Raw genomic sequence first — 23,698 nt, forward strand, 5'->3', positions numbered from 1 at the left:
CTTGATTTTGGTTTGACTATCTATGCAGAATCCTATGTATAATTATTACATTGGTCTTGGGATGGGAAAAGTGGGTTGGACGTTTTGAAGACTATTAATTTTAAGACCCTTTCTTTTTTCCCCAGAATGTAACTGTGGAGGGAGAATGTGTGACAGCCAGACCGGAGAATGCCTCGCAGACAGTCCTGTAGTTTCTACTGGCACAGACTGCCCCACCATTAGTAAGAATAATACTATGAGAATACCAAAAGTGACTGCTGTTCTTGTATTTCAATGCTTGCAGATACTAACTTAAGAGCTTGGTTCTGCAGTGGGCTTGGCACTTATTCCTTGATCCTGCAGTGCACTTAAACGTGAAGATGCGCAATGTCCTGCTGACTGTGTATTTAAACATATGCTCAAGTGCACGTGAGTGCACAAGTACGTTCTGCTATACAGACTGAATATTTAGCTACCAACTGTGGAGCAGTAGAGATGTATCACCAAAGCCACTTCTCTAAACATAGAAACACAGTGACTGCAAAAAAATTTTCCAGCCCTAAAAACTGCCATGACTACTTTATTGCCACGACTACTGTCTTGCATTTCACTTCAGTTTTTTCTAGTTGTACATCTAGTATAAATTGTTACTGTTGAGAATTTGACATATACACATCAGTCAGTTGCTTTTCTGCTCTCTCTTATTCTAACTATAGGAAGCTATAGGAGTTTCCAAAAGTACTATGTTGTAACTACTAGTAAGCATTGATTATTATATTTTTTAATGCTAGTATTATTACATCTGCGGTTTAATGCAGAACACATAGGACATACAGGCTCCTAACCTGTTCCCAAGAAGAAGGGGATCCCAAAACGCAACCAGAAGGAGAACATTTGGCAGCTTCTGCCAACAAGAATACAGAATAGATGATACAAGCAAAAGTTCCTGTAGGAATCTGTTTCATGTTCATCTAAATCTCTAATTTTACTGGTGGCACAAATATCACTAAAAACAAGGTGGCACTGGAGGCATTCAGCCTGAACAAGGATGTAGTGATGTGCAAGCTTAATTCAAATGTGTTGCAACTGTGCTTTTAGAAGTTGTCTTCCTAATCAAATATGCATCCAACTGTCCAGCTGTTGGACATCCTTACTTCTCATACCACCAGATTTTAAATACAGAATTCTGTCTTCTGGCAAAATGAACTTGTTTTTTCACCACCACCACCCCCCATCTGTTGTTCTTTGGGACAAAAACAGGAGGAGCCTCTAGGGAATAGCCAGGAAATGCCTCATCTCGCTCTCCCTACTGATTACAGAGATGCCTCGACAGCCCCTCAGAGCAGTCCCATCTGGTGCTGCTCAGCTGGAAGCACTGTGACTGTGTTGTGGGACCTTTGGAAGTGGTATATGAAAGTGAAAAAAAAAATTGTATCCATCAGGACCCATCAATGACAAAGAGCAGGAACCCAATGGGGCAAGGGCACTCAAAAGTAAATTCAGGATGTCTGTTGTTAACTGATACAAACACTAAAAGAAAAAAAATGACGCTTTTATTTTCTTATCAGGCTGCGATAAATGTATTTGGGATTTGACAGATGACATCCAATTAGCAGTCCTGGCTATCGATGAAAGCAAAACAACTTTACTGAGCATTTCTACGGGTGTTGCAGCTCAAAAACGCTTGAATGACCTGAACCTCACTGCTACCTATCTCCAGGTACAAACAGTGGTGATGTTTCACTTTTTTAATTTAATTTCATTATATGAATTTCCACTCCATTTGCTTAAATTTCAATTCCTGCCCTCACTAAAGAAACTTTCTTCATGGGTGCACTGACTTCTTTTCCTCCACACACAGGCAGCGATGTCTGAAAAAAAGAACCACTCTGTGACTTGGACCTTCCAAGTTGATGATGCTGCAGATGAAATGAATGATCTCCTGAGAGAGGCAGAGACCCTTGAAGACCAGGTTTGTTCACAGCCTCCTGCCAGAGCACAGAGGCTTTGCAGCTTGTCATATTCACATGCTGGCACAGGAGGCTCACCAAACAAGGGTAGCTGAGAAAGCTTTCCATTTTTAAACCTTCTACTTTACTTAGGCTCAGAATTAGAAGTATAAAATCAAGTCATCAAACCTGATGACTTGATCTTCTTGAAGATGACTTCATCTTCAGATTCAATCAAGAAGATGAATCAAGTCATCTTCTCAGAAAAGGAAGGGAGCAGGGCCAAAGTCTGCTGAGCATGGTCAGAGGTTTATCTCCTCCCCTCAGGACCCAAGTTCCCACCTCAGTCCCTACACCCCAGGCACAACATTTGATCTGAGGTATACACACTGCCTTAGTATTTCAGAGCAAAGTAACCAACATTAAAGTAATTTGGACTGACTTTGGGAGCCCTTGTACTATATTTATTTTACATGTACGCCCTTGTAAAAATCCATTTAGCCTGATTAGACACTTCACAATACACTATGAAGCTGCCAGTGTAAAAGCCTTTTGAGGTACCCACTAAGACAGAAGCTGATCAGTACTCAAGATATGTTTTAACACAATTATAATCATAAATGTTATATCCTCATTCAACTGACAAGCTATAAAATTAAGGTTATCTACTCTCAGCTCACATAACACTTCTACTGCACCCTAAACGAATACTGATATATGTTAAGAGAAGAAATAAGGTTCGAAAATTGTTTCTCCTCTATTTTAAACAGGTATTATTATCCAGTTTTCTGTTGCTGCTATATATATATATATATATATACATATAGTGAAATACATCATGTGATGTTATTCCCAAGCAGAGATAACCACAGCTGCAGTATGACTAGAGTATATTTCATGCTTATTGCAAAAAGCCAGACCTTGTATTCACTTACAATTCCTTCACGAGACAAATTTATACCTTAGGCTAAAACTGAGATACAGGAGCAAGAAGAAGAAACACAAAGGAAGAGAAAAAAGGGTTGTATGGAGAGGTGGAAGAGAAAATGTGAGGGTTAGTATTTTTTAATCGTCACTTAACAGAAAGGGCACTGCAGAATTACAGACTGTGTGTTCAAAAGAGAGGTTTGAATAAGAATAATAAATGGGATCTGAAACTCCCAGAGTCTGCTGGGGATGAGCTTAGAGTAAAATCACACAAAGCTCAATCCTAAATGTTTGGCAGAGCCCTGGGGGACCCATGCACCTCTCCTTCCCAGGCTCTGGGCAGATTCCAAGACAAGTCTCCCTGTGCCAGTGGAAATTTGAGGGTAACTGAGAGCACCCCTCACTCATGCTGCTATGCTTCCCATCAAGTTTGTGGCAATTGGGAAACCTGTCTCAGTAATTGCCCATGCAATTAATAGTCAATAAAATGTTTGGTGAGGAAAGAGCATTATGCAAATGTGTTCTGCAAAAGGCAGCTCCATCGCTGCCTTCCAACTCACCCTGGTGCCACTGAAGGCTGCGTGGCAGGAGGGAGGCTGCAGCCATCACCCCGGTCTGGTGGGATTAAATAGGCATAAAGCCAGCACAGCAGCAGCCTAAAATCTTCGTGGCTTATCTCCCAAACTCAAACTGGTTTTACAGTGGGGATTCTTGCTGCTGCAGCCCCAACAAGGGCTTTAAACCAAACACCTTGCTATTGGCACGCTTGTGGTGCTGTCTTACATGTGCACACACACACTCCAAGCCCAGGAAATGTTGAGAGTAGCCGTATTTCCTCCTCCTTCCTGAGACATAACAGTGAAAATTAAATCCAAGGACTCCCAAAGTTAATGACTGTTTAGGAAACACGATAACTGTGCCATGGTTCACTTCCCTTACATCCTCACCTAGTGCCTCACCATCACCGTTTGGGGACCATGTCGCCTCGTGCCTATATAGGGGAACACAGAATGGTGTACAGCCTCCACCATAATATAGGATAGGAGTGTGGCTATGCTCTTCAGGGCATTTTGAACCCTGACTCTCATTTTCTTAATTTAACAAGTTGCATAACTGACAGCCTCGCAGGAGGGAGACAGTGATCTAAAAATGGTGGGGAGCTTCACACCTTGTTCTTCAGTCTATATGTTTACTCAGGAAATATGATACACAGCAAAATGATCCAGCCCTGCTGAATGCCTAGGAGACTCAGCAGATGGGAGCTTTACAACTGTACATAATTTATGGCAATTTGATTGCAGCAAATGATGGATAAATATGGGACAGATTTTAATCTCTCACTCTGCAATTCTGAAAATACCGACAAGACAGCCCTTCATTTCAGACTGTAAATGTTACTTTATATGATAAATGGACTTTCACATACTCATCAGGAGAAAGCAAAATGTGTGTTTACACTGCTCATTGCCACACACACATATGGATCTGAAAAAAAATCTAATATCTTGCTCACATGGTTTATTCATAGGGAAATCAAGCATCCAGCAAAGGCCTACTGATACAGAAGGAAACCACGAAGACCAACAACCGTGCTACACAGCTCATACAGCAGCTCCATAATATGAAGGATAACATTCAAGGTAAATAGATTTCTTTCTGGTTCAGCTCAATGTGAAGCATGTGTTAATGAAACCTCCAGCAAAAAAATGTCATTGCACCTGGGCACTCTCACAAAGCAACCCACAGGCTTTAAACATAAAGCTCTTAGAACCTGCAATGCCATGATGAAAAGTTGTCTCTCTTCAAAGACAACTGACGCTATGGGTTGATTTGGTCTGACAACCAGAATAAGAGCTTCTCTTTTTTTCTCTCTCTGAAAGAGAAAAATAATTATAAATAGGTTTACATGGAATACTTCAAAGTAATTCAATTTGTAGTCTCTGATTGAATAGCTGCTGAAGGTATTTATATAAACTTGTGGAGAAAAAAAAAAAAAAAAAAAGAGCTGGTATCAGACTAGGGCTGAGTGCAGCCACAAACACAAGCACAGGATGGGAAGTGAAAGTGCTTAATGGCTTCCCTGTTAGAAGATTCATGCAAATGCACTTTTCTGATCATGCTGGTAAATAATGGAAGGCATGCGAACAGCTAGACAGATTTTTTTTAAAAAAGCACTTTTCCTTTTGAACCCACAGTAGTCAGTTAGACCTGACTAACTCTGGTGATCCCTCTGTTGAGTTTTACTTCTGTTCAATTTTTTGCATTTTAGGAAATTGTTCCTGAGTAGGATTTCTCTGATTCATATAACTTCATGCGAATGCTTCTTAAAAGCAAAAGATGCTGAATAGTACATCATTTCATGAATTTGCCATTTCCCCAAGCTCAGTGTGGAAGGTGAAAGATAAATGTGATGATGCAAATCTCCCAAAATTAGAAGAATGTAACCAAGTGTTTTTTTATGTTAAAATGGGACAAACTGTCACCATGTTCTGCTCATCTGTGTGTATGATGTGAGGGAATGCAGATAAAACTTTTATCCATCTTTGGACAACATGATAGAGCAATAACTGCATCTCTAGAACTAACATAAATTTCAGAACATTACTTCTCTTCTGACTGTAAATGTAGGTATTTTAGACCTTTGCAGATGAAGATTTTTGATTTACAGCCTCAGAGACTGCTTGGATCTTCAAGAATTTTTACTGTACCATACCTCTAAGGATAAATGGCAACAGTGAACACTTTCCCAAGCACAATTGCACTTTAAAAAGTTTTCTTAGTCAGAGAAGATCAGCTTCATCTGGAGTATCTCTGACATAATGTTATTGTGTTCACATATAAAACTAAGATTAAACCAGTTGTAGCCTCTTCTTCTGTAACTTCAGAAAGTAATAAAACCCCAGGTGAGCGTACACAGAAGCATCCCTGTCCCCTGTAAACCTGCATCATGAAAGTATCCATCCTGCAGTAGAGAATACTAATTTCTCCCAGTCCTTTGCAAAGCCAACAGTGTAAAAAGCTGTTTATGCCACCAGAATAGAAAGGTTGATGGGCAGATGAAGTTAACTAGCCCTTTTTCAGTTAATAGAAATCCTTGATTAACAGACCCGAGTAGTTCTGATTTAACACAATTATTGCAAGTTCTGTGGCAACTTTTGTAAGGAAGATCTGTAATACCCCAAACATTATCCTTGCTGATCATTACCTCCATGGGTGCTTCAACCAATATTTCAATTTTAGTAAACATAGTTAGCAATCCTGTCACAAAGATGAGGCAAGCTAAGACCATGCACACAGCATGTTACAAATGTACTACCTTCTTATACCTATAGTGGTAGATCACTTCTGATTACTGCTGCATCTCTCACATTTTATTTCAATAGTTACTGAGTACAGGTGTCATCCTAAGCTTTGTTGTATGTCACCAGCATTCACTGGCTGACTCGTGTGGATAGTTCTTTTGTATCATTAGTTGTTTGGGGGAGGACAGGAATTACAGAAGGCAGAAATGTGTCTAGTTTGGGGCACAAATAGCAGAAGTCATGTTGGCCTGTCATAGAAGAAGCAGCACCTATGTCTGTGATGAAAAAGAGTGTTTGTTCAACCCAAAAAAAAAGTTGCAAGCAAGTGGGTGAAAGTTATTTTCATCATGCATAAAAATATTCTCCAGCATCACTACTGCAGAAGGCAAGCCTGACTAAGGCTTGAAGGCTCTACTGAAGGTAAGCTGCACGTGTATGCACACATCTGTATGTGTATACATGCGTGCCAGTATGAGAAGGAAAAAGAAAGCCGCAGAGGCACTTGTGGTCATCAATTGCTGCTGAGACTGAGCATTTAAAGCTTCACTAATGAGTTCAGGAGCCATCCAGAAACTGCATGAAAGGACATTCTGCCAGAGAATCAGTTGTGCCACAAGTACACATAGATATTTTATTAAAAAATTATAAGATCCGTAGAGCTGCCTTGCCAGATCTGGCTATCCACAAATCCAGTGATGAATGCAAGCCAAAGCTACTCACAGGGTATGAAAGAGGAGGTGGTTGGTATTCAAGGCCAAGGATTGAAAAGTGAGAAAACTTTGTAATGCTTGCTCAGGGAATGGGTAAACTCAATTTCAGCTGCAAGGATTCAACAGCATTTTTTGAACTGAGACCAAAACCTTGAAATAATATCCATCTCCAAACCAGCTAGGCAGCGTCATGCCAGAAGCCTTATGTTACGTCTTTAGGGTGCCTCAAAATTCTTCAGAGGGACAAAGAGATTATTTCAGTCTCTTTGCTGATGTTGTTGTTTAATAAGCATCACATTTTTGCAGTAGCACTTAAAAACCACGATCTTGGAGGAAAGCCCTGGTCTGCTACATGCCCCAGAGCTCAGAATAAAAAGACGATCCCAGCCTGTGAGAACTGCCAAGCCAAATAATGCACACTACCCATGCCTATTTAATCTCATCCTCTTCTGATGAGACCCACACATATGCCATGAAGTGTGATTTATTTACAGCTTTAATTTTAAGACTGTATTAAAGATAATAATTATCCTTCATAGAGTGGTAGCATAATTAAAATTTTCTTTCGCCATCAGCAAGAGATGGATTTACAAAAGTAAGAGTACTCCACAGAAGAGCGCTTACTTCTCTGTAGCATGCTGGATTGACCATCTGTTCCCTTTTTCCCACAGAAATCAGCAGCAAGATGAAATACTATGCAATTCAACAAGAGCTGAGCCCTGAGGAAATTGCCCAGAAGCTGAGTGTGGCTGAGGAGATGCTGAAGGAGATCAAACGCCGTAAGCCTTTCACTAACCACAGGCAACTTGCAGCTGAGGAGGAAGATGCAGCAGAGGACTGTAAGTTTTGAATCTGTTTTCAATTCATCCAGATGTTGATGCACAGCTGGCAGGAGCTGGGCAGCTTGGGACATAATGCTGAGCCCCTGGGGAGGACCAGGAGGTGCTGGTGGGTTGGGCAGCTGCAGACATCACAGTTTAGGAGAATATAAGACCAATATATGAGACCTGTGTGCCCATTAGCAGACTTCTATCCGTAATTATTTACACAGGAAGTGAAAGAGATTAAATAATAATTCCTGCTCCTGATGGTTGGAAGAAAAACAACAAAAAAAAAAGTGCACAAGATCAAATCTGGGAAAGAAAAGAATAGGAAAAGTGTTATCTGCCAACATGAAAGGAATCCTGATTTCAGTCCCTGAGTGTGGTTCACCACAGCCAGTCTCCTAACCCAAGCCAGTACAACTCTGCTGACTTCAGGAGACTGTCAAGCATTAAACAAACATAAGGACTACAGCTTTTCCTTTCCCTGCCTTCCTCCACACAGCTAACAGAGCAGTGGAAAAGGGGCCAGCAGAGGCATAGCTCTGATGGACACGCTCACTGAGCCCATCACAGCAGCCAGAGGTGACACTGTTTCCAAATGCCTACCCCAGGTCTCTCCTTGCTGCTCCCATGGCAGAACAAGCAGCAAAATGTGTTTGTGTTGCACATGTGTCTGTGTGTGTGTACGTTTGTCTGTGCCTGCTATGGAGTGACATATCAGTGACATCTGATTTTTTTCCCAGTGCTGCAGAGAGTTGAAGAGTTTCATGAGAGGTACAATGACACCAGATCTCTAGTTTCTGATGTGAAGGAGCAGTTCCATGAATATGATATGAAGCTGTCAGACTTGGAGGAGACAGTAAACCAGGCATTTGACTATGTTATACGAACAGAGGATATGAATCAGGAAAACACAGCCAATCTTCAAAAGCATGAGGTATTATGCAGTATATTTATCATAAGTATCTGTGAATAGTTCATGTTTGCCAGTGCTTAAAAGAGTGGATTGCAAACAATTGAGATTCAGGAATTACCACACACACACACACGCACGCACAAAAAAAAAAAAAAAAAAAAAAAAAAAAGGAAATCCTTGGGCTACTCAGCAGGATGAGCTTTGAGCTTGACACTCCAGTTCTACACAATAAGTTGAGAAGTACAAGGTGTATTACTTATTCATGAAGTCACAATAAATGCCAGATTTTGGCACAGCATGTTGCAGCTGGCCGAGGAAAAGATGGTTACTAATGCCTAAACATAGGAAGTTGTATTACAGCAAATCCCAAGAAGCTTAAGATTCCAACTAGCATGGCTGCTATAAATACTGTGGTAGAAACATTTCACCTGTTATGTACTGATTTATAATGTGACACTGGAACATGTTGCCCAGAGAAGCTGTGGATGCCCCATCCCTGGAGATGTTCAAGGTCAGGTTGGATGAGGCCCTGAGCAACCTGGTCTGGTGGGAGGTGTCCCTGCCTATGGTAGAAGGGTTGAACTGGATAATTTTTGAGGTCCCTTCGAACCCAAACCATTCTATGACTCTATCATGATGAAGGACTTCATGCTCTCAGAAGTAACTACATTCTCTTGAAATAATTATTTATAAAGACAGTGCCGAATTCATGCCCTGGTGACTGGTTTCATACTGTCCCATCCAAACTTTCTCCCTGGTCCTCTTTAAATGAAATGCCTCATTTTTTCAGGAAGAGGAGATGACTATCTTTACATCAGGAAGCACAAAGCCATTCTCTAATTGCTCCACAACAGATATCTTAAAACTACGTTTCCTACTTGGTGGGTGAACTGCCTTGCTATGAGGCTACAGCAGTTTTCCCTTATGCTCTGTCCAGATGAATAGTTCTAGTATTTTGAACAAAGCAATTGGTCCAGAGGAGAGCTCAGATATCTTCCTCCTAGAACCCCTGTGGAAGGGGGAACATTTGCATGTCAGTGGTGGTGTTAGGTTCAGATAACATCTGGAAATTGGACTTTCAAGTCCTTCATCCCAGGAAGATACTTAACTCATCAGTCATATAGAGAGATTGTGGTGGGGTTTTTTGTTTGTTTGTTTTGTTGTTGTTGTTTTTTTCCTTCCAGAAGTTTTGTGACTTCTTTGTTTTCTTAAGAGATGCAAAACCAGAATGTCCCACCTAAATATGTTTTCCTCAGTTACTTTTTTATCGGGGAAAAAAATGACAAAAATAAAAATTCGGGACCATTTGATCCTAACTGCTTTCATTTCAATGGCTGAAATTGTTTGGAGTCTGGAAGAGAGCAGTTTGTGATCTTGTGTGATCACAAGAATGATCTGAATTCAGGCTAATCTCTGGGTTTCAGAGCACCAGTGGCTGCACTTTGAGCTCTTGAAATCTGCCATGCTCAAAGTTCATGCTGGTGTGGAAGGTTTACTAATTCAAAAGATAAAACAGGCACACTTGTTCTTGTGAATTCTTCTATGAGGACCTTGGGATCTTTATTTATAAAGAGTCTTCTGCTTTTTCATTTTTAATTATTATAATGCCAAACTGCAGATTATCTCACATTTATGAATTGAAGTCTTAATTATGCTGGTTGTAGTCATAATTTTTCTGGTTTTAACCACTTGGATTTTCATTATTCCCCACAGTGAAGGCACATGCTGTATAAAAATATTGTTCACATTAGCTTCATTATTGACATGAAAAAGAATTCTCAAGACTGTAAGAATTCTCAAGACTGCAGACAAAAAAAAAAAAAGTTTCCAGGCCACAATGAAAAAGTCCATGTTTAATTTGTTTCTGCTGGCAATGCACTGAATAATGCTTCATCCCAGTAACTGCTCAGGCTGTAATATAAAAAGAAATTAATTCATACAAATAAAAAAGAATATTTCACAAGGACAAGAAAATATAAGAAACAACATTATAGTATGCAGCTATTAGGGTTATCTATGAAAAACAGACTTAATTTACCTGAAATCTACTTTATCTTTTGAATTAACTTTAGTAACATGACAAAAACAGTAATACTGTTCTAGCAGTTCACACACATTTTTGGATTTTATTTTTTTTTGTAGAAACAACATGAGAAAATAAAAGAGCAGGTAGATGAAGTGAATGGCATTCTGCTAAGTGCCACAACTACTTTGGCAGGACCACAGAAGATCAACTCAGAGTTAAGTGAGGTAATAAAGGTAGGTGCCTTAGTGACTTGTTTAAATGGTATGCCCTGAATTTTTGAATTTTTGAAAAGTCATGTGCTTAGATCACTGAGTGAAAACCTCTAGTTTTTTATACTGCTTCATAGAAATATTGATGAATATTTCCCAAAAAATGTATAAATCTTCCTGAATGGAAAGCCTTGTAATTACATTTTGCTGTCTTAGAAAAATAATAGAAGTAGACCTTACTGTGGGCAAAGCTGACTGAAGGATTTTGCTGTAGGGTTCTCATTTCATAATGAGCAGCTGCCAAAAGGCCCAAAGGTACTCTGTTGGCAGGTTGCACTTTGCTCATTCCAGCAAGTGAGCATGGGAGACAGCTTAAGATCCCACATCTCGGTGTTAAAAGCAGTGATGGTCAGAATGTAAAATTTACATATAAACATATTGTCTTATTGAAATCCTCATCTGCAACTGTCGAATCCAGTGTTATGAATGAGACAAGGTGTTGTGGGAAATTTTTACTTTAAAATTCCACGTGGTTTTTGTTTTTTCTATTTTTTTTTAAATAAAAGTGGGATTTTGCTAACTAAATCTTTTGCCATTTTACAAAAACTTTTATTTCCATGTCTTACATTAAGATTTTGAGATAGTTTAAGACAAATGAAAATTCTCCAAAAGCAATCACTTTAGTCATAGGTGCCCAAAGCAACACAAAAGCAAATACCAAACCCGTTCATTTTTCTTTGGAAAAGTAATTTGTGAAAGCAGAAAGAAGACAGCTTTCTTTAACTATAGCAATCCCAGGGTGACCGAGCAGCATGATTTTTTTTTCTCCTGTGTTTTCTGTAAAATAAATTGCTGCAGCTTATCGTTCAGTATCCCCCATTCCTGTGGGTAAGTCTGCACATACAGATGTTTACTCTGCAGGGAAGTAGTATGAGAACATCATGTATCTTCCATCCTCACCAGTGATGAGTATCTTCATGCTTCACTCATTCATTCTTTTTCACTCCCTCACTTTCATCCTTTTTTTTCTAGTATTTTGAGGCCACAATGATAATCACCAAATTTACCAGCAAGGTTGTATATTGGAGACGTGAATGCAGGTCCAACAGATCTTCCCCACAAATACTTCACATAAGGAAGGCATATGGCTAAGGCAAAGTGATGCTACTTCTCCTTGCCTATACATACACAGAGTTAGCAGTCTGAAGGAGTCCTGTAAGTCAGACTAGCCCAAGATGTCCTCCTTCCATGAGGGCTATCCCTATGCAAAGAGAGAGAATGTGATGAGGGCCTGTTCTCACAGCTGTGTGTGGCACAGCTTAGAGCTGTATTGCTAAACTCCCTGCTCCTCTCCAGCATCACCTCCCCTACAGATTGCCCCCGAGGCACAGGCACTTCTCCATGTTATTCTCCAAAGAAGCAGGTCTGGGAGGGCGGCAGCTGGCCAGGGCCAAAACAGTGCCAAGGATCAAGCAATAATAGGATGTTGTGAAAGCCAGCCCACCCCAGCACTATTTCGTTTGCTTGTATAGATAGAGTTTAAAAGTCCCAAATGCTAATGTCTGTCCTGCAGTCTTACAGAGAAGAGGTTTTAAAAAAAATGGTTTCCATCTCCTAATTTAGTAAAAACCACAATGAGTGGATCTTGCAAAGTTTTGATTTAATTATTCCACCTATTAGCAATTCACACCAAAAAGCTTCACATTGGCACCATTCTGGAGCAAACATAAAGGATGGTAAGATATCGTTCAGCTGTCTCTCTGTTATATTTCACAAATATTTCTCCAACATCTTTTAAAGGGATTTCTGGAATTTTTGCTGATTTTTATTTACCTGTGTTTGCCTTGATCCACCAACATTCATGACAGACTCTTTCCTGACCTTTACTCTCCATTTTATGCTAAGCGTATAACATAAAACAAAATAAAAGCATTATAATAATGTAGAAAGGTACAATAAAACATAATAATCAAAATATAGGTTTGATTTTTTACAATATTCATCTTCTTTCCTTCCTTGTATGTTTTGTTCAGAATGTGTCAGGGTTCTACGCAGAAATAGATGGAGCGAAAAAGGAACTGCAAGAAAAAATAGCCAATCTGTCTCTGTTTGATGATGATTTGGTAGAAAAGGCTATGCATCATGCACACAACCTACGAGGACTTGCTGATGAGTTGGACCGGTAAAATTTAACTTCAACAGACTCTTCATAGAAATGCTACTGATTGAACAGCTGAGTGAACTTAGAGACAGGCAGAAACACCGTAACATTAGATATGCTGTCTGTAAATAGGCATTAAACAAATTGCTGGGAACTCATGTATGGGAGGAAACGTCATAGTCCAGAGGCAACAGCTGAAACTGAGCAAAGCAAAATCTATTCATCTTGTCAAAGAATAAACAAACATATATCTCATGTGGTATTATTCAATTTCTAATTTGGCACATTCTCTTCTTCCCATAGCAAGAGATTAGGAAAGGTAGATTACTAAAAAGTAATACAATACAGGCAAATTAAATGGGGTTTACAGAAACAGCTTATGTCAATAAGTTATGTCACATTACTGTTTAGCAGTGTGGGCCAAAACAAATGGGATTTGTGATAATTTTTATTTGAGAACTGGTTTACACATGTAGTTCTGAAAGAGTAGATTGTACACCAATGAAACTAGCCCCCTGCAACACCAAACATTTGCTGCACGGCCTCCTATTTTGCTGAAAAAAAAAAGCGAATACATAAACTTTCCTTCAATTTACTAAAAAGTCACCTCTAGGCGGATTTGAAAGATGACTTTATCTCCAATTGGTACTAGATGTGAAAAAATCACTGCTGCAAATGATTTGTTATAGAAAATGCCTCACCAAATTCTACCTGAAGTAACATCATAGACATATGTTTTTGGAAGATAAACTAATAACTACTAATTGAGTGTATTATCTAAATACCAGTTGTTTCTTAATATTCGTATGCACTAGATGGGAGATTAAAACAGAGAAAAAATAACAGATGGTTTTCTTTTAAAAAACTGCATAAAGCTGCCATCTGAAACTGTTGTTCTATACTGCTACACAAACTACAGACAACCTAAAAAACAAACAATATGTTCAGTCTGAGATCGGCTAGCTGGGGGTAGCAGAATCGCTTGAAAGAAAATACCCCATATGGCTAGCCTTCATCCCTCACTACAATAATTTAAACATGATTACCAACTCCAACACATTCAGAATTTAATAGAAAGCAAGCAGAAATAATTACAAAATATCCAGATGGAAATGTGCTGACTCTTTTATTTGTTGAGAAGATTGTCCTGCAGTAAAACTTTAATCCTTTAAAACTTTTAGCCTGTCTTCAAATCTTTTTTTTTTTTTTTTTTTTTTTTAATGGGTTTGCTTTATAAGCCCATTAGGCTTTTATTTGGTAGAGGTTCTTCTTTTGTCTTGGGGGAATATAGCAGGAAATTCTTGCAACAGTTCTGGAAACTGGAAAATTAATAAGTCCTCAGTGTGCAATTACTTTGAAGTGAATACACATGCATACATATAAGTATATATATTATATATAGTGTGTATATATAATATACTACATATAATAATGTATATTATATAACAATATAATCTATCTAATACGTATATAGGTTATAATATATATATCTAATATATACTCTGAATTCTGTTTATCAGAAGAATATTAAAAATAATACTTGAAGTTACTAACAGTTGAAGGTTGAGCCCTAAACCAGCTGCTGTTTTAATGTCCCCTGAAGACCAGTTGCAACCTAAAATGCAAATCAAGCTCTACCATGCCAGCAACGCTATAATGCATTTCTTAATTTTAACTTTTTGCAAAATTTCATGACCAATAGGCAGTTGATCTGATCTTCCCCCTTTTCCCACTTACATTTGGAAAATACAAACACCCTGGTGTTACAGCTCTTCTGATCACTGGTACACACAGATCTTTCTATTCACAGCCAGAAGTTATCCCTGTAGAAGGGAATGGATCTATTATTCTTTCAATTTATGGAATATGTAATCTAGAATTTAAAAAAAAATAATAATGATAAAAGCTTAGATGTTACTTGTTGTCTCTCACAAAGACATTAAAGGCAACATTCCCGACATTAAACACCTGGGAAGTACCTTATATCCACCTAGTTTTCTCCTGCTTTAGTTTGGCATAGATGGTCATACCCAATGAAGAGAATATGGCTCAGGCTAAGTGTATTTGTATGCAATTATGTAGTCAGAATTCACAGAATATTAAGAAAGCTACTAAATTTGAAACTAATTTGATTTACTTTATTTTCTTCCTCCTTTTACTGTCTCTTTAACAGGAATTTACATGGTGTTGATACAAACGGGTTGGTACAAAGGGCAATAAATGCTTCAAATGTGTATGAAAACATTGCCAGTTACATCGAAGAAGCTAATAAAGCTGCACTGCTAGCACTGAACACAACAAACCGTGTCAATGATGTAAGTAGTTTTCATAATATCAGCTTTTACTTTGCAATGCTGCAGGGGCTTTGGATACCTAAGTATGAAGAAAAAACAAGATCTGGCTTCACTGTCAGCATCAAAGTTCTCACTGCACATTTTGCTTCATGTACTATTTCCTGAATTAAATACTAGGTCATTAACTACTCTGCCAACCTAAATTTCCCTGTTATGTGAAAAGATACAATAGGTCCTTCCTGTCCTTAAGTATAGGAAGATGCTTCTTTGTGCTGTTCACACAAACTGAGGCACTCCTGTAAAAGTCCAGACAACTCCCTGGCCATGTAGGAACCCAGAGCTGACATTCAGTGCTTGAGTCCTCCTACTCCACACAGCACCATGTGGTAGGAAAGGTGGTCAACACACCTAAGAGGAGCATCACTATTTCTCATTAAAAGTTAAAATGAGGCAAGTAGCCCACATGCATACTCACTGCTGTGATGAGGATGCTAATTTTATCTAGATAAATATTTTATGTGCATTTGTGTATGTGTAGAGTTTTAAAAGTAAAACTACTCTTTTTTTGCTACTCTTTAAAAGTAGCAATTTGTTAGTGGGAGAGAAAGAGGAATCGGCTGGATTGACCCCTAAGGATCACTGGGCTGTCAAGCCCTCTGCTTACAGCATGCTACTGGGGACCAGAAACAGCCCCCCATGCAGCACATGTGTTCATTACCCATCAGAGGCGACAGTCAAAACAAACACAGTGCCCAAATAATGTGCATCATGAATACCAAGTTGGTCAGATTGGAGTTGATAAACTAAGAGGACTTCTGTGCTTTCTGCATTTTTGTTATTCAGTATTGCTCTCCAGAAAGTATTCATTTCTCTGAACTTTTATTGCGGTCCACAGAAAAATTGCTTTTAGACTTCTTTTTCTATTCCAGCTGCCAATCTTAAAATGTCAACAAGGAAAATGAAACCACTGTGATTTTGCAATTGCATTTATATCAAGTAATATGTTACCTATAATTAAACACAATAAAAAGGAAACATTTGGTAAGCGTTATTATGACTTTATTTTTTGGAACATACTTGCAGGCTGCTGTTGGAATTGATACTCAGGTCATCTACCATAAAGGTAAAAGCGAAGAACTTCTCAACCGAGCCATGCAGCTGCAACAGACAGCAGATTACAGTAAATATATATCCTTTCTACTTTCCCTGTCAGTTTATAAACGTGTACACTAAAAGACATTTCAGAAAAACATCACTAAGGCAGAACTATCGCTGTAACAGAAGAGTGTATTGATCGAAGTGATAATACAAAGTATTGAAAAGGCCACGGGCACAGTTTGAGTAGTGCATGTGTCTTCATCCTGCCAGGTATTGAATGTTTATTTCATTTACAAAAGGACTATTTAAGATATAACCACTATTTAGTATCTGATCCCACAAACAGTTTTTCACATGTAAATATAATCAAAGTAGTTGACTGAAATCAATTCAATATAGTTTAAGTGCTCAGAAAGCTGAATTTAACCAGTGAAGGATAATAATAAATTTTAAAGGATTTTGACCTCTTTTTCACTGAAAACGAAGGAAAGTACTAAGATTACAGAAATGGCCTCTTCAATTTTTCAGGACCTTCTGAATTCCTTAAAACTTCTCCTTTTGGAGCTATTTCAGCAGTCCAGGTTAATCAAAGAGAGATGGTGCTGACTGAAATACAGTTTTCCAGATTTTTCTAAGGAGCCCTGGGGAAAGCAAATAATGGCAATGAGTTTCAAGGTTGCTCTTGACATTGGATTATGTGAAGTTAAGAGTGCTACTGTGCCATATAGTAGAAGATGTCCTAACATATTGCCAATGGTGTATTAAAGGCTAAACATACCTCTACAAGAGAAAACATACCTTTTTAAAATGTGACTTTGATACCATTCATCTGTACCTCCTGTTTTTCCCCTGCAGGTAATGATTTAACTGTTGCAGACACCAGCCGGCATGTTAATGGCACTCTGGCCAGAATGAATGCTCTGCGAGGCCAGCTGATGAGAGCCATCACAAAAATGCAGTCAGCAGAGCCAGGTTGTACAAGACTTCTTTATGATGCATTATCTTCAAATGCTTAAGAATGTATTTTATCTTTGCATATAGCCTATGAAGATGGTATTAAGATTTCAGTCGCAGGAAGATTCAAAGGAATATGGCTGAAACAAGAGCTAGTCAGTAAAGATAAAAATTTAACATACTCATGGTGAAACAATGGGTATCTCATCATTTTCAAAGTGCTGGCAACAGATGGTTTGAATCTTTGGCAAAGTTCATTTCTTTTCATTACCTATTATTATGTAGTGGAGGCCAGACAGCGCTTGGAGCAAGCTAAGCAGAAGACTGCACAGGCTGAGAGCACTACCACGACAGTAAATCAGGCTACAACTCCCATGGATGAGAACGTGAGGTTGTGGTCTCAGAACATGCAAGACTTCCAGCACAGCTCAGCTGCATACAAGAGTGCCATGCATTCAGCTGGGGATGCAGGTATGGTGGCCTGAGTTTTGCTATTCCATAGTGTTAAAAAGGAAGGGAACCATAGATTCACAGAATCACAGAATGGTTTGGGTTGGAAGGGACCTCTGAGACCGCCTAATTCCACCCCCCTGCCCTGGGCCCACTGGCCCAGGCCCCACCCAGCCTGGCCTTGAACAACCCAGGCCAGGGACAGGGCATCCACAGCTTTTCTGGGCAGCTTGTACCAGTGCCTCACCACCCTCTGTGTGAAGAATTTCTTCCTAATATCTAATCTAATCCTACCCTCTTTTAATTTAAAGCCAATACCCCTTGTCCTATCACTGCACTCCCTGACAAAGAATCCTTCCCCAGCTTTCCTGTAGGCCCCCTTTAGGCACTGGAAGGCTCTCGCTAGAGCCCTCTCTTCTCCATGTTGAACAACCCCAGTTCATTCAGCCTGTCATCACAGGAGATCTTCATATGAAGATTGATAGGAAGATTTACACTGCACTTTCATTTCTTATAATCTTACAGAATTTTATCTATAGGAAAAAAAAAATAAAATAAAAATTGCAGTTGCTAGAGATTCATTCTCCTTTAAAACTTCTGGATACATGGGCATTTCCAAAAATGACTTAAACACTTAAGGGCTGAAGTCTTGCTGGTTTCTAAATCAGTTTTATCAGGGTGCCAAGGCCACACTGAAAGGTAGGCAGATTGATTAAATAATGCTCGCTATTATCATTGGCAGCTCAGCTTTTATTTTTGTAACATTGGGAGGCATTTGGAAACAGGGCCCTTTTGTCCTCAGTAGTACAAACATGGAGTTGAAACTGCCCCTGATTTGAGGAGCTTGTAGTCTAAATAAAGGGGACAAAGAGGATTAGGGAGGAAATATAATACTTAAAAATAATACTTAAGCGGGGCGATTGCTGAAGAAGCTTGTAAACATCATATTAATTCCACTTTTATTATGAGGGGGGCGGAGGAAGAATAGTAAAAAAAAAAAAAAAAAAAAAAAGTGAGGGTTTGTTATGAAAAGCACAGCATACTGCTACAAAGGGGGCTGGCATGGGAAGTACTCCAGTTAGATGTGACTGTGATTCACAGCCTGGGGAGACAGATGCTGCCATGCCTGGGGACCTCAGAGGGCTCTCAGATCAGCTCTGTGCATTGCCAGGAGGGGATGACCTGGCAAGAGGAACGTCCATCAAGGCCCAAGAGAAAGTTACAAAATATGTTCAGCCAGGTGCCTGCACCATCATGCCAATAACACTGCTATGGCAGAGGAAGTCTGTAAGCTGACATGCTCAAACTGTCTTTGAATAAAGCTTTCATTTCATTTTTGGAAGGGTAAGAACATGTCTTGGCTGTACAATTTGAGAAGCTTCCCTGTGTTGCCATTGTGCAGGGAACTGATGGGCTTCAGCACAGAGGTTGAAAGACAGTTTGGGAAGGAATACACAAAAGGAGAAAGTGTCTGGAAGGTTATAGTCAAAGTTATTTCCTCCTTGACGGTTTGCCTTCTATTATTTTTTGTGTTTTAGTACTGGGTAAGAGTAGCTTTCACCTTCATCCCAAAGACTAAAATAAATAAATAAGTAAAAATCAATATTCTTCTATGTTGAAGAATGCCATTATAAAGGGCAAAAGGAAGAGATTTATGGTGATATTTTATAATAGTACTAGGAGTAATAGATGCTAGTTTGGTGCTTCCATGTCACAGTTGTGTTTCAATTTTCATACCTCCAGTTTCAAATAGATTAAAAGCCAGCTTTTCAATATATCAGATCAGATACAGTTCCAATTCATTTGCTGATTATTGTTTTAAAGGGACATTTGAAATTTTCTATATCACTTTCTGAGCTTGCAATTTCTTACTTAAAGACTAAAGTTGTTTTGTTTTATTTTGTTTTTCCAAATGCTCATTGTAACATGGTTCATTTCAAAAGGCAGAGCAAAATTCTGTAAGTTGATTATTTTACTGTGGTGTTGCGATGTGTTTTTTTTAATGTAGAATGTTTAATGAATACTAGAATTAATATGTTACATTAATTCACTGTGCTTCTTTGATGATTTGTTGAAATAATGGCACTTTAATATACAGTAAGGTTTATATGGAATATCTGAGTACTGATCCCCTGCATATAAGGACTTTCAGGTCGTAAGGGGAATAACTGGAGGATTGGGTCCTCTACCTGCCTCTCTACTATCTTAAGAGACAATAGTAAAAATACAAGTGGAGAAAAATAAGAACAGGTAGGTGCAAGTTGAAAACCCCTAAAATATAACTGAAAACCCTACAAATATGTTCTTAACCTTTGTAGTGAATCCATGTCATTAAAAATTAACTATGAATACCAGATCTTTCTTACATGCATGCAGCTTGTGGCTAAAATCACATTTAATTATACTCAGCTAGTTATACCTACACCTAATTAAAAATGAAGAATTATGTGATGTGTAAATATCCTTCAAAGGGCACCATGTCAGTGGAATCTGATGTGACAAAATTGGATTATAATTAGGGGCAGTCATTTTATCTTCTCTGTATTTTTTGAACACAGCAAAGCAGCTGATTTCCCCTTGACCACGATCCTTCTCCCACATGTACCAGGAGACACAGCATTGAAAGACTGGAGGTCCAGGATTCTGATACGTGACCCTGGCAGAAGTAGGCAGGAAATCTGAAGAGTCAGGTAGTAAGTACAGTTTAGGTGCACTGCATCGTTCACTAAGGCTCTCTACCACTGTACAGCATGGAGCTGTTATCACAGCCTGAAAGCATCAGTGTTACTGTCAGCACGCTGAGCTAACAACCATCACCTCTGCAGCTGTTGCTGCTATCTGGGTGATAACCTCAGGGAAAGACACACAGCTGAGAGCAGAGGGAAGCAACCTCTCCAGCTCCCCTAAATTGAATATGAAAAGCTCATGAGCCACAGTTTCTCTGTGCAGTTCCCAGGTCAGATGCAGATCTCCAGTGCGATGGTGAACAAATAGTCCTTCTGCTCCAGTTGCCCTGTCTGTAAGATTAGGTTTAACATTTATCTGCCTTGAAGGAAGATGAAAAGGTTAAAATGATTAACATTTGCAAAGCTCCTCGAGGAAAGTGTTACAGAGGTACAACATCACAGCAGGAACTAGAAGTCCCATAAACAAGTAGCCACCTTTGTGCAAAGGAGATATCTTTCCAAATACTTTTGCAATACTAGATCGTGATAAATCACTACCCTTCTGCAATCTCATACACCACAGCTAGGACTTGTTCTGAAAGTATAAGGAGATAGGCTGGCTAAAGTAAGAGTACAAGGAACAATTTTCCTGGTGTAAACCCAGTGTTACAAAGAGGAAAAAATTAAAGCCATCACTTCTTTTCTAACTGCAGTGCAGAAACTTGAAGAAGTCTTCCCTCAACTCCTGAACAAACTGCACACAGTAGAACAGAAGGCACCAGCAAACAACATTTCTTCCAGCATTCGGAGGATCAGAGAGTTAATTGCCCAAACCAGGAGTGTAGCAAGCAAGGTAAAACTTTTGGATGGGACATTGGGATACTAGTGCTAATCATCATATGCATCTTCCCAGGAGCTCCATTTTCTTGGGCTATGTTAGAAGCCTGAACCTTGACATCTCCTCCCAACAACTGGATAAACAAAGCACTGTGAAAGTCATTAAAATCTTTGCAGTTGCTATTTGCAAGCAATTAACATTACCATGGTATTCACCATGGACTATTTCTAGTGCCAGCAACTTTATTTAAGTAATTGGCGTAGCGTTAATGATTGCCACAGTAAAAGAACCATTTACAGGTAAAACTAATAGTTCATTACTCAACTGGCAATATTAGTTACAAGCAATAGTAATTATGGCAACTTAATACGAACTCTTCTGAGTTGACAGCATTCCTTTTTTTTTCTTTTGAATTAATTTTCTGCAGAGTAGGAGAATCTTTGGCTCATACATATTTAATAGAGAAAAATACTTTCATTTTCATACATAAATTATGAGGAATTTTTTTGTAACGAGAACACTGAGGTCAAAAATTAAAACAATATATTTGAGTTAATTCACGTAAATCAAAAAAAAAAAAAAATCAGTCCATTATTATACATTCACAATGCTGGAATATGCTGCCGTATAAATTTAAAAAAAAAAGGGGGGGGGGGGGCAGAATTCATTTAGTACTTGAGTGCATGTGCAGTGTTTGTTCTTCAAATATATTCCATTATCCAGGCCTATTGTGCTTACACTTGAAAACATTATTTCAGTTGTGTTGAAGTTCATTTTGAACTAAAATCTTTTTAGATTTGAATAGTATTTCATATATATCTCTATAGCTTCAGCAGTAAACCAGGATTACTTGTGAAATCCTGGCCATTCTACTCTCAGAGCAAAGAAACAAATTATGGGCAGAAGTTTTAAAGTCCTGTAAGAACTGCACTATGGGTATACACAGTGATGCTGCCCTGATTCAGCTAAGCACACACCCATGTCCCATTGAAATTTAATTTACATTAACAATATATTTAAGCATAGTTAATGAGGAACTTCAATCATTTTTAAAATTAATTTTCTACATCCTCTTTACAGTATCTTCCACAAGTTATTGTTATAAACATCCAATTCTGAATGGCACATACATAGGTGCCAATTCCATTCCAGCAGTAAGGAAGGCCACTGGCTAAACGTTCTTGCACGCTTACCTTAAGTAATGTCCCCAGGCGGCAACAGTGTGTCTCACTTAGAATATTTGCAACCTCAGGTCCAAGTTTCTATGACGTTTGGAGGCCAATCAGCAGTTGAAGTCAATCCAAAGATCAACGTGGAGGAACTGAAGTCTTTCACTTCCATGAGCTTGTACATAAAGCTTCAGAAAGACAACCCACAACTGGCAGCATCTCCAGACAGATTCATCCTGTACCTTGGAAGCAAAAATGTAAGAGAATCACCCATTTCATTTATATATATATATATATATATATATATATATTTAAAAAATAATAATAAGTTGTGATAGGTTTGAAATTTATTTACCCTTGTTTTTTCCTCTCACCTTTCCTCCATGTCTCAAGATAAGACATGTCTACTAAAAAACTGCCATTAAGTGCCAAGCTTAGAACAAGTGTTCCCAACATCCCTGTCCTTGAAAGTTCTCACCCCAAGAGCAGTGAAGGGTTCTCTCTAAGAGGCAAAGTAGGCTGCCTATGCAGAATGCCACTGTGATTGTCACTACTGCAAGCCACAGTTGCCATCTTCTCTGCCAATACTGACCTGTTCTGAAGCAGCTACTGTTATACATCTGGCTTTCATGGGCCACATTTTAGCCAGTTTTATGCTGCTGAGAGCACAGATTCCAGGCCTCCAAGGCCAGAAGTCCACAAGATAAGAAGGTCGCCTTACCTGTGACTTACGCTGCTGTTGTACATCCATACATCTCTACTTTGAAACACCTGGAAAGGGCATATACTTTCATGATCTGCAAGTGTTGTGAAACAACAGCTCATTAAATTCGGGTTCCTGAAAGAAAAAGAATCGTATCTCACAAGCCAGGTATAATCCTGGCAAGCTGTTAGTTGAGAAAGGTAAAGCAGCATGCTTTTCTTTTTAAGCTTTTCTAAAAAGAACATCTACTGAATATAAATCAAGAGAAACCCCTCTTGGCAGAAGATTTAATTGCAGCATAGTATCTGGGCTTCAGACAAACATTTCTTCCTATTTTCTACATATGACACTGCACTGTAAATAGCGATGAACAGCTTCCCATTAAACATGACCAATTTACAGTCAGTAAACATCTTATCAGCTTGTATTTACCTGATTAAAAATGGGGAAAATATCAGAGATTTTTTTTCTGTGCAGCTCTTTTGGTGAAGGAAACTAATTAGAGAATTAAGCTTTTGTTTGT

The 23,698-nt window shown here is 38.8% G+C and overlaps 1 protein-coding gene across 1 annotated transcript in view; it reads left to right on the forward strand.

Annotated features, from left to right (window-relative positions):
• LOC101800985 (tubulin epsilon chain) overlaps positions 1-23,698 on the forward strand; it is a 113,322-nt gene that overhangs the window by 43,801 nt on the left and 45,823 nt on the right. Inside the window, exons 6-19 of the mRNA XM_038175943.2 lie at positions 126-221; positions 1,548-1,699; positions 1,841-1,951; positions 4,384-4,495; positions 7,539-7,706; positions 8,435-8,628; positions 10,750-10,866; positions 12,876-13,024; positions 15,177-15,318; positions 16,381-16,477; positions 17,251-17,367; positions 17,635-17,820; positions 21,179-21,318; positions 22,556-22,729. Coding sequence (XP_038031871.1) covers positions 126-221; positions 1,548-1,699; positions 1,841-1,951; positions 4,384-4,495; positions 7,539-7,706; positions 8,435-8,628; positions 10,750-10,866; positions 12,876-13,024; positions 15,177-15,318; positions 16,381-16,477; positions 17,251-17,367; positions 17,635-17,820; positions 21,179-21,318; positions 22,556-22,729 — 1,955 coding nt within the window. The remainder of the gene's footprint in view (positions 1-125; positions 222-1,547; positions 1,700-1,840; positions 1,952-4,383; positions 4,496-7,538; positions 7,707-8,434; positions 8,629-10,749; positions 10,867-12,875; positions 13,025-15,176; positions 15,319-16,380; positions 16,478-17,250; positions 17,368-17,634; positions 17,821-21,178; positions 21,319-22,555; positions 22,730-23,698) is intronic.

Source organism: Anas platyrhynchos, chromosome 3 (assembly GCF_047663525.1).
Source record: "Anas platyrhynchos isolate ZD024472 breed Pekin duck chromosome 3, IASCAAS_PekinDuck_T2T, whole genome shotgun sequence".
NCBI classification, from domain to species: domain Eukaryota; kingdom Metazoa; phylum Chordata; class Aves; order Anseriformes; family Anatidae; genus Anas; species Anas platyrhynchos.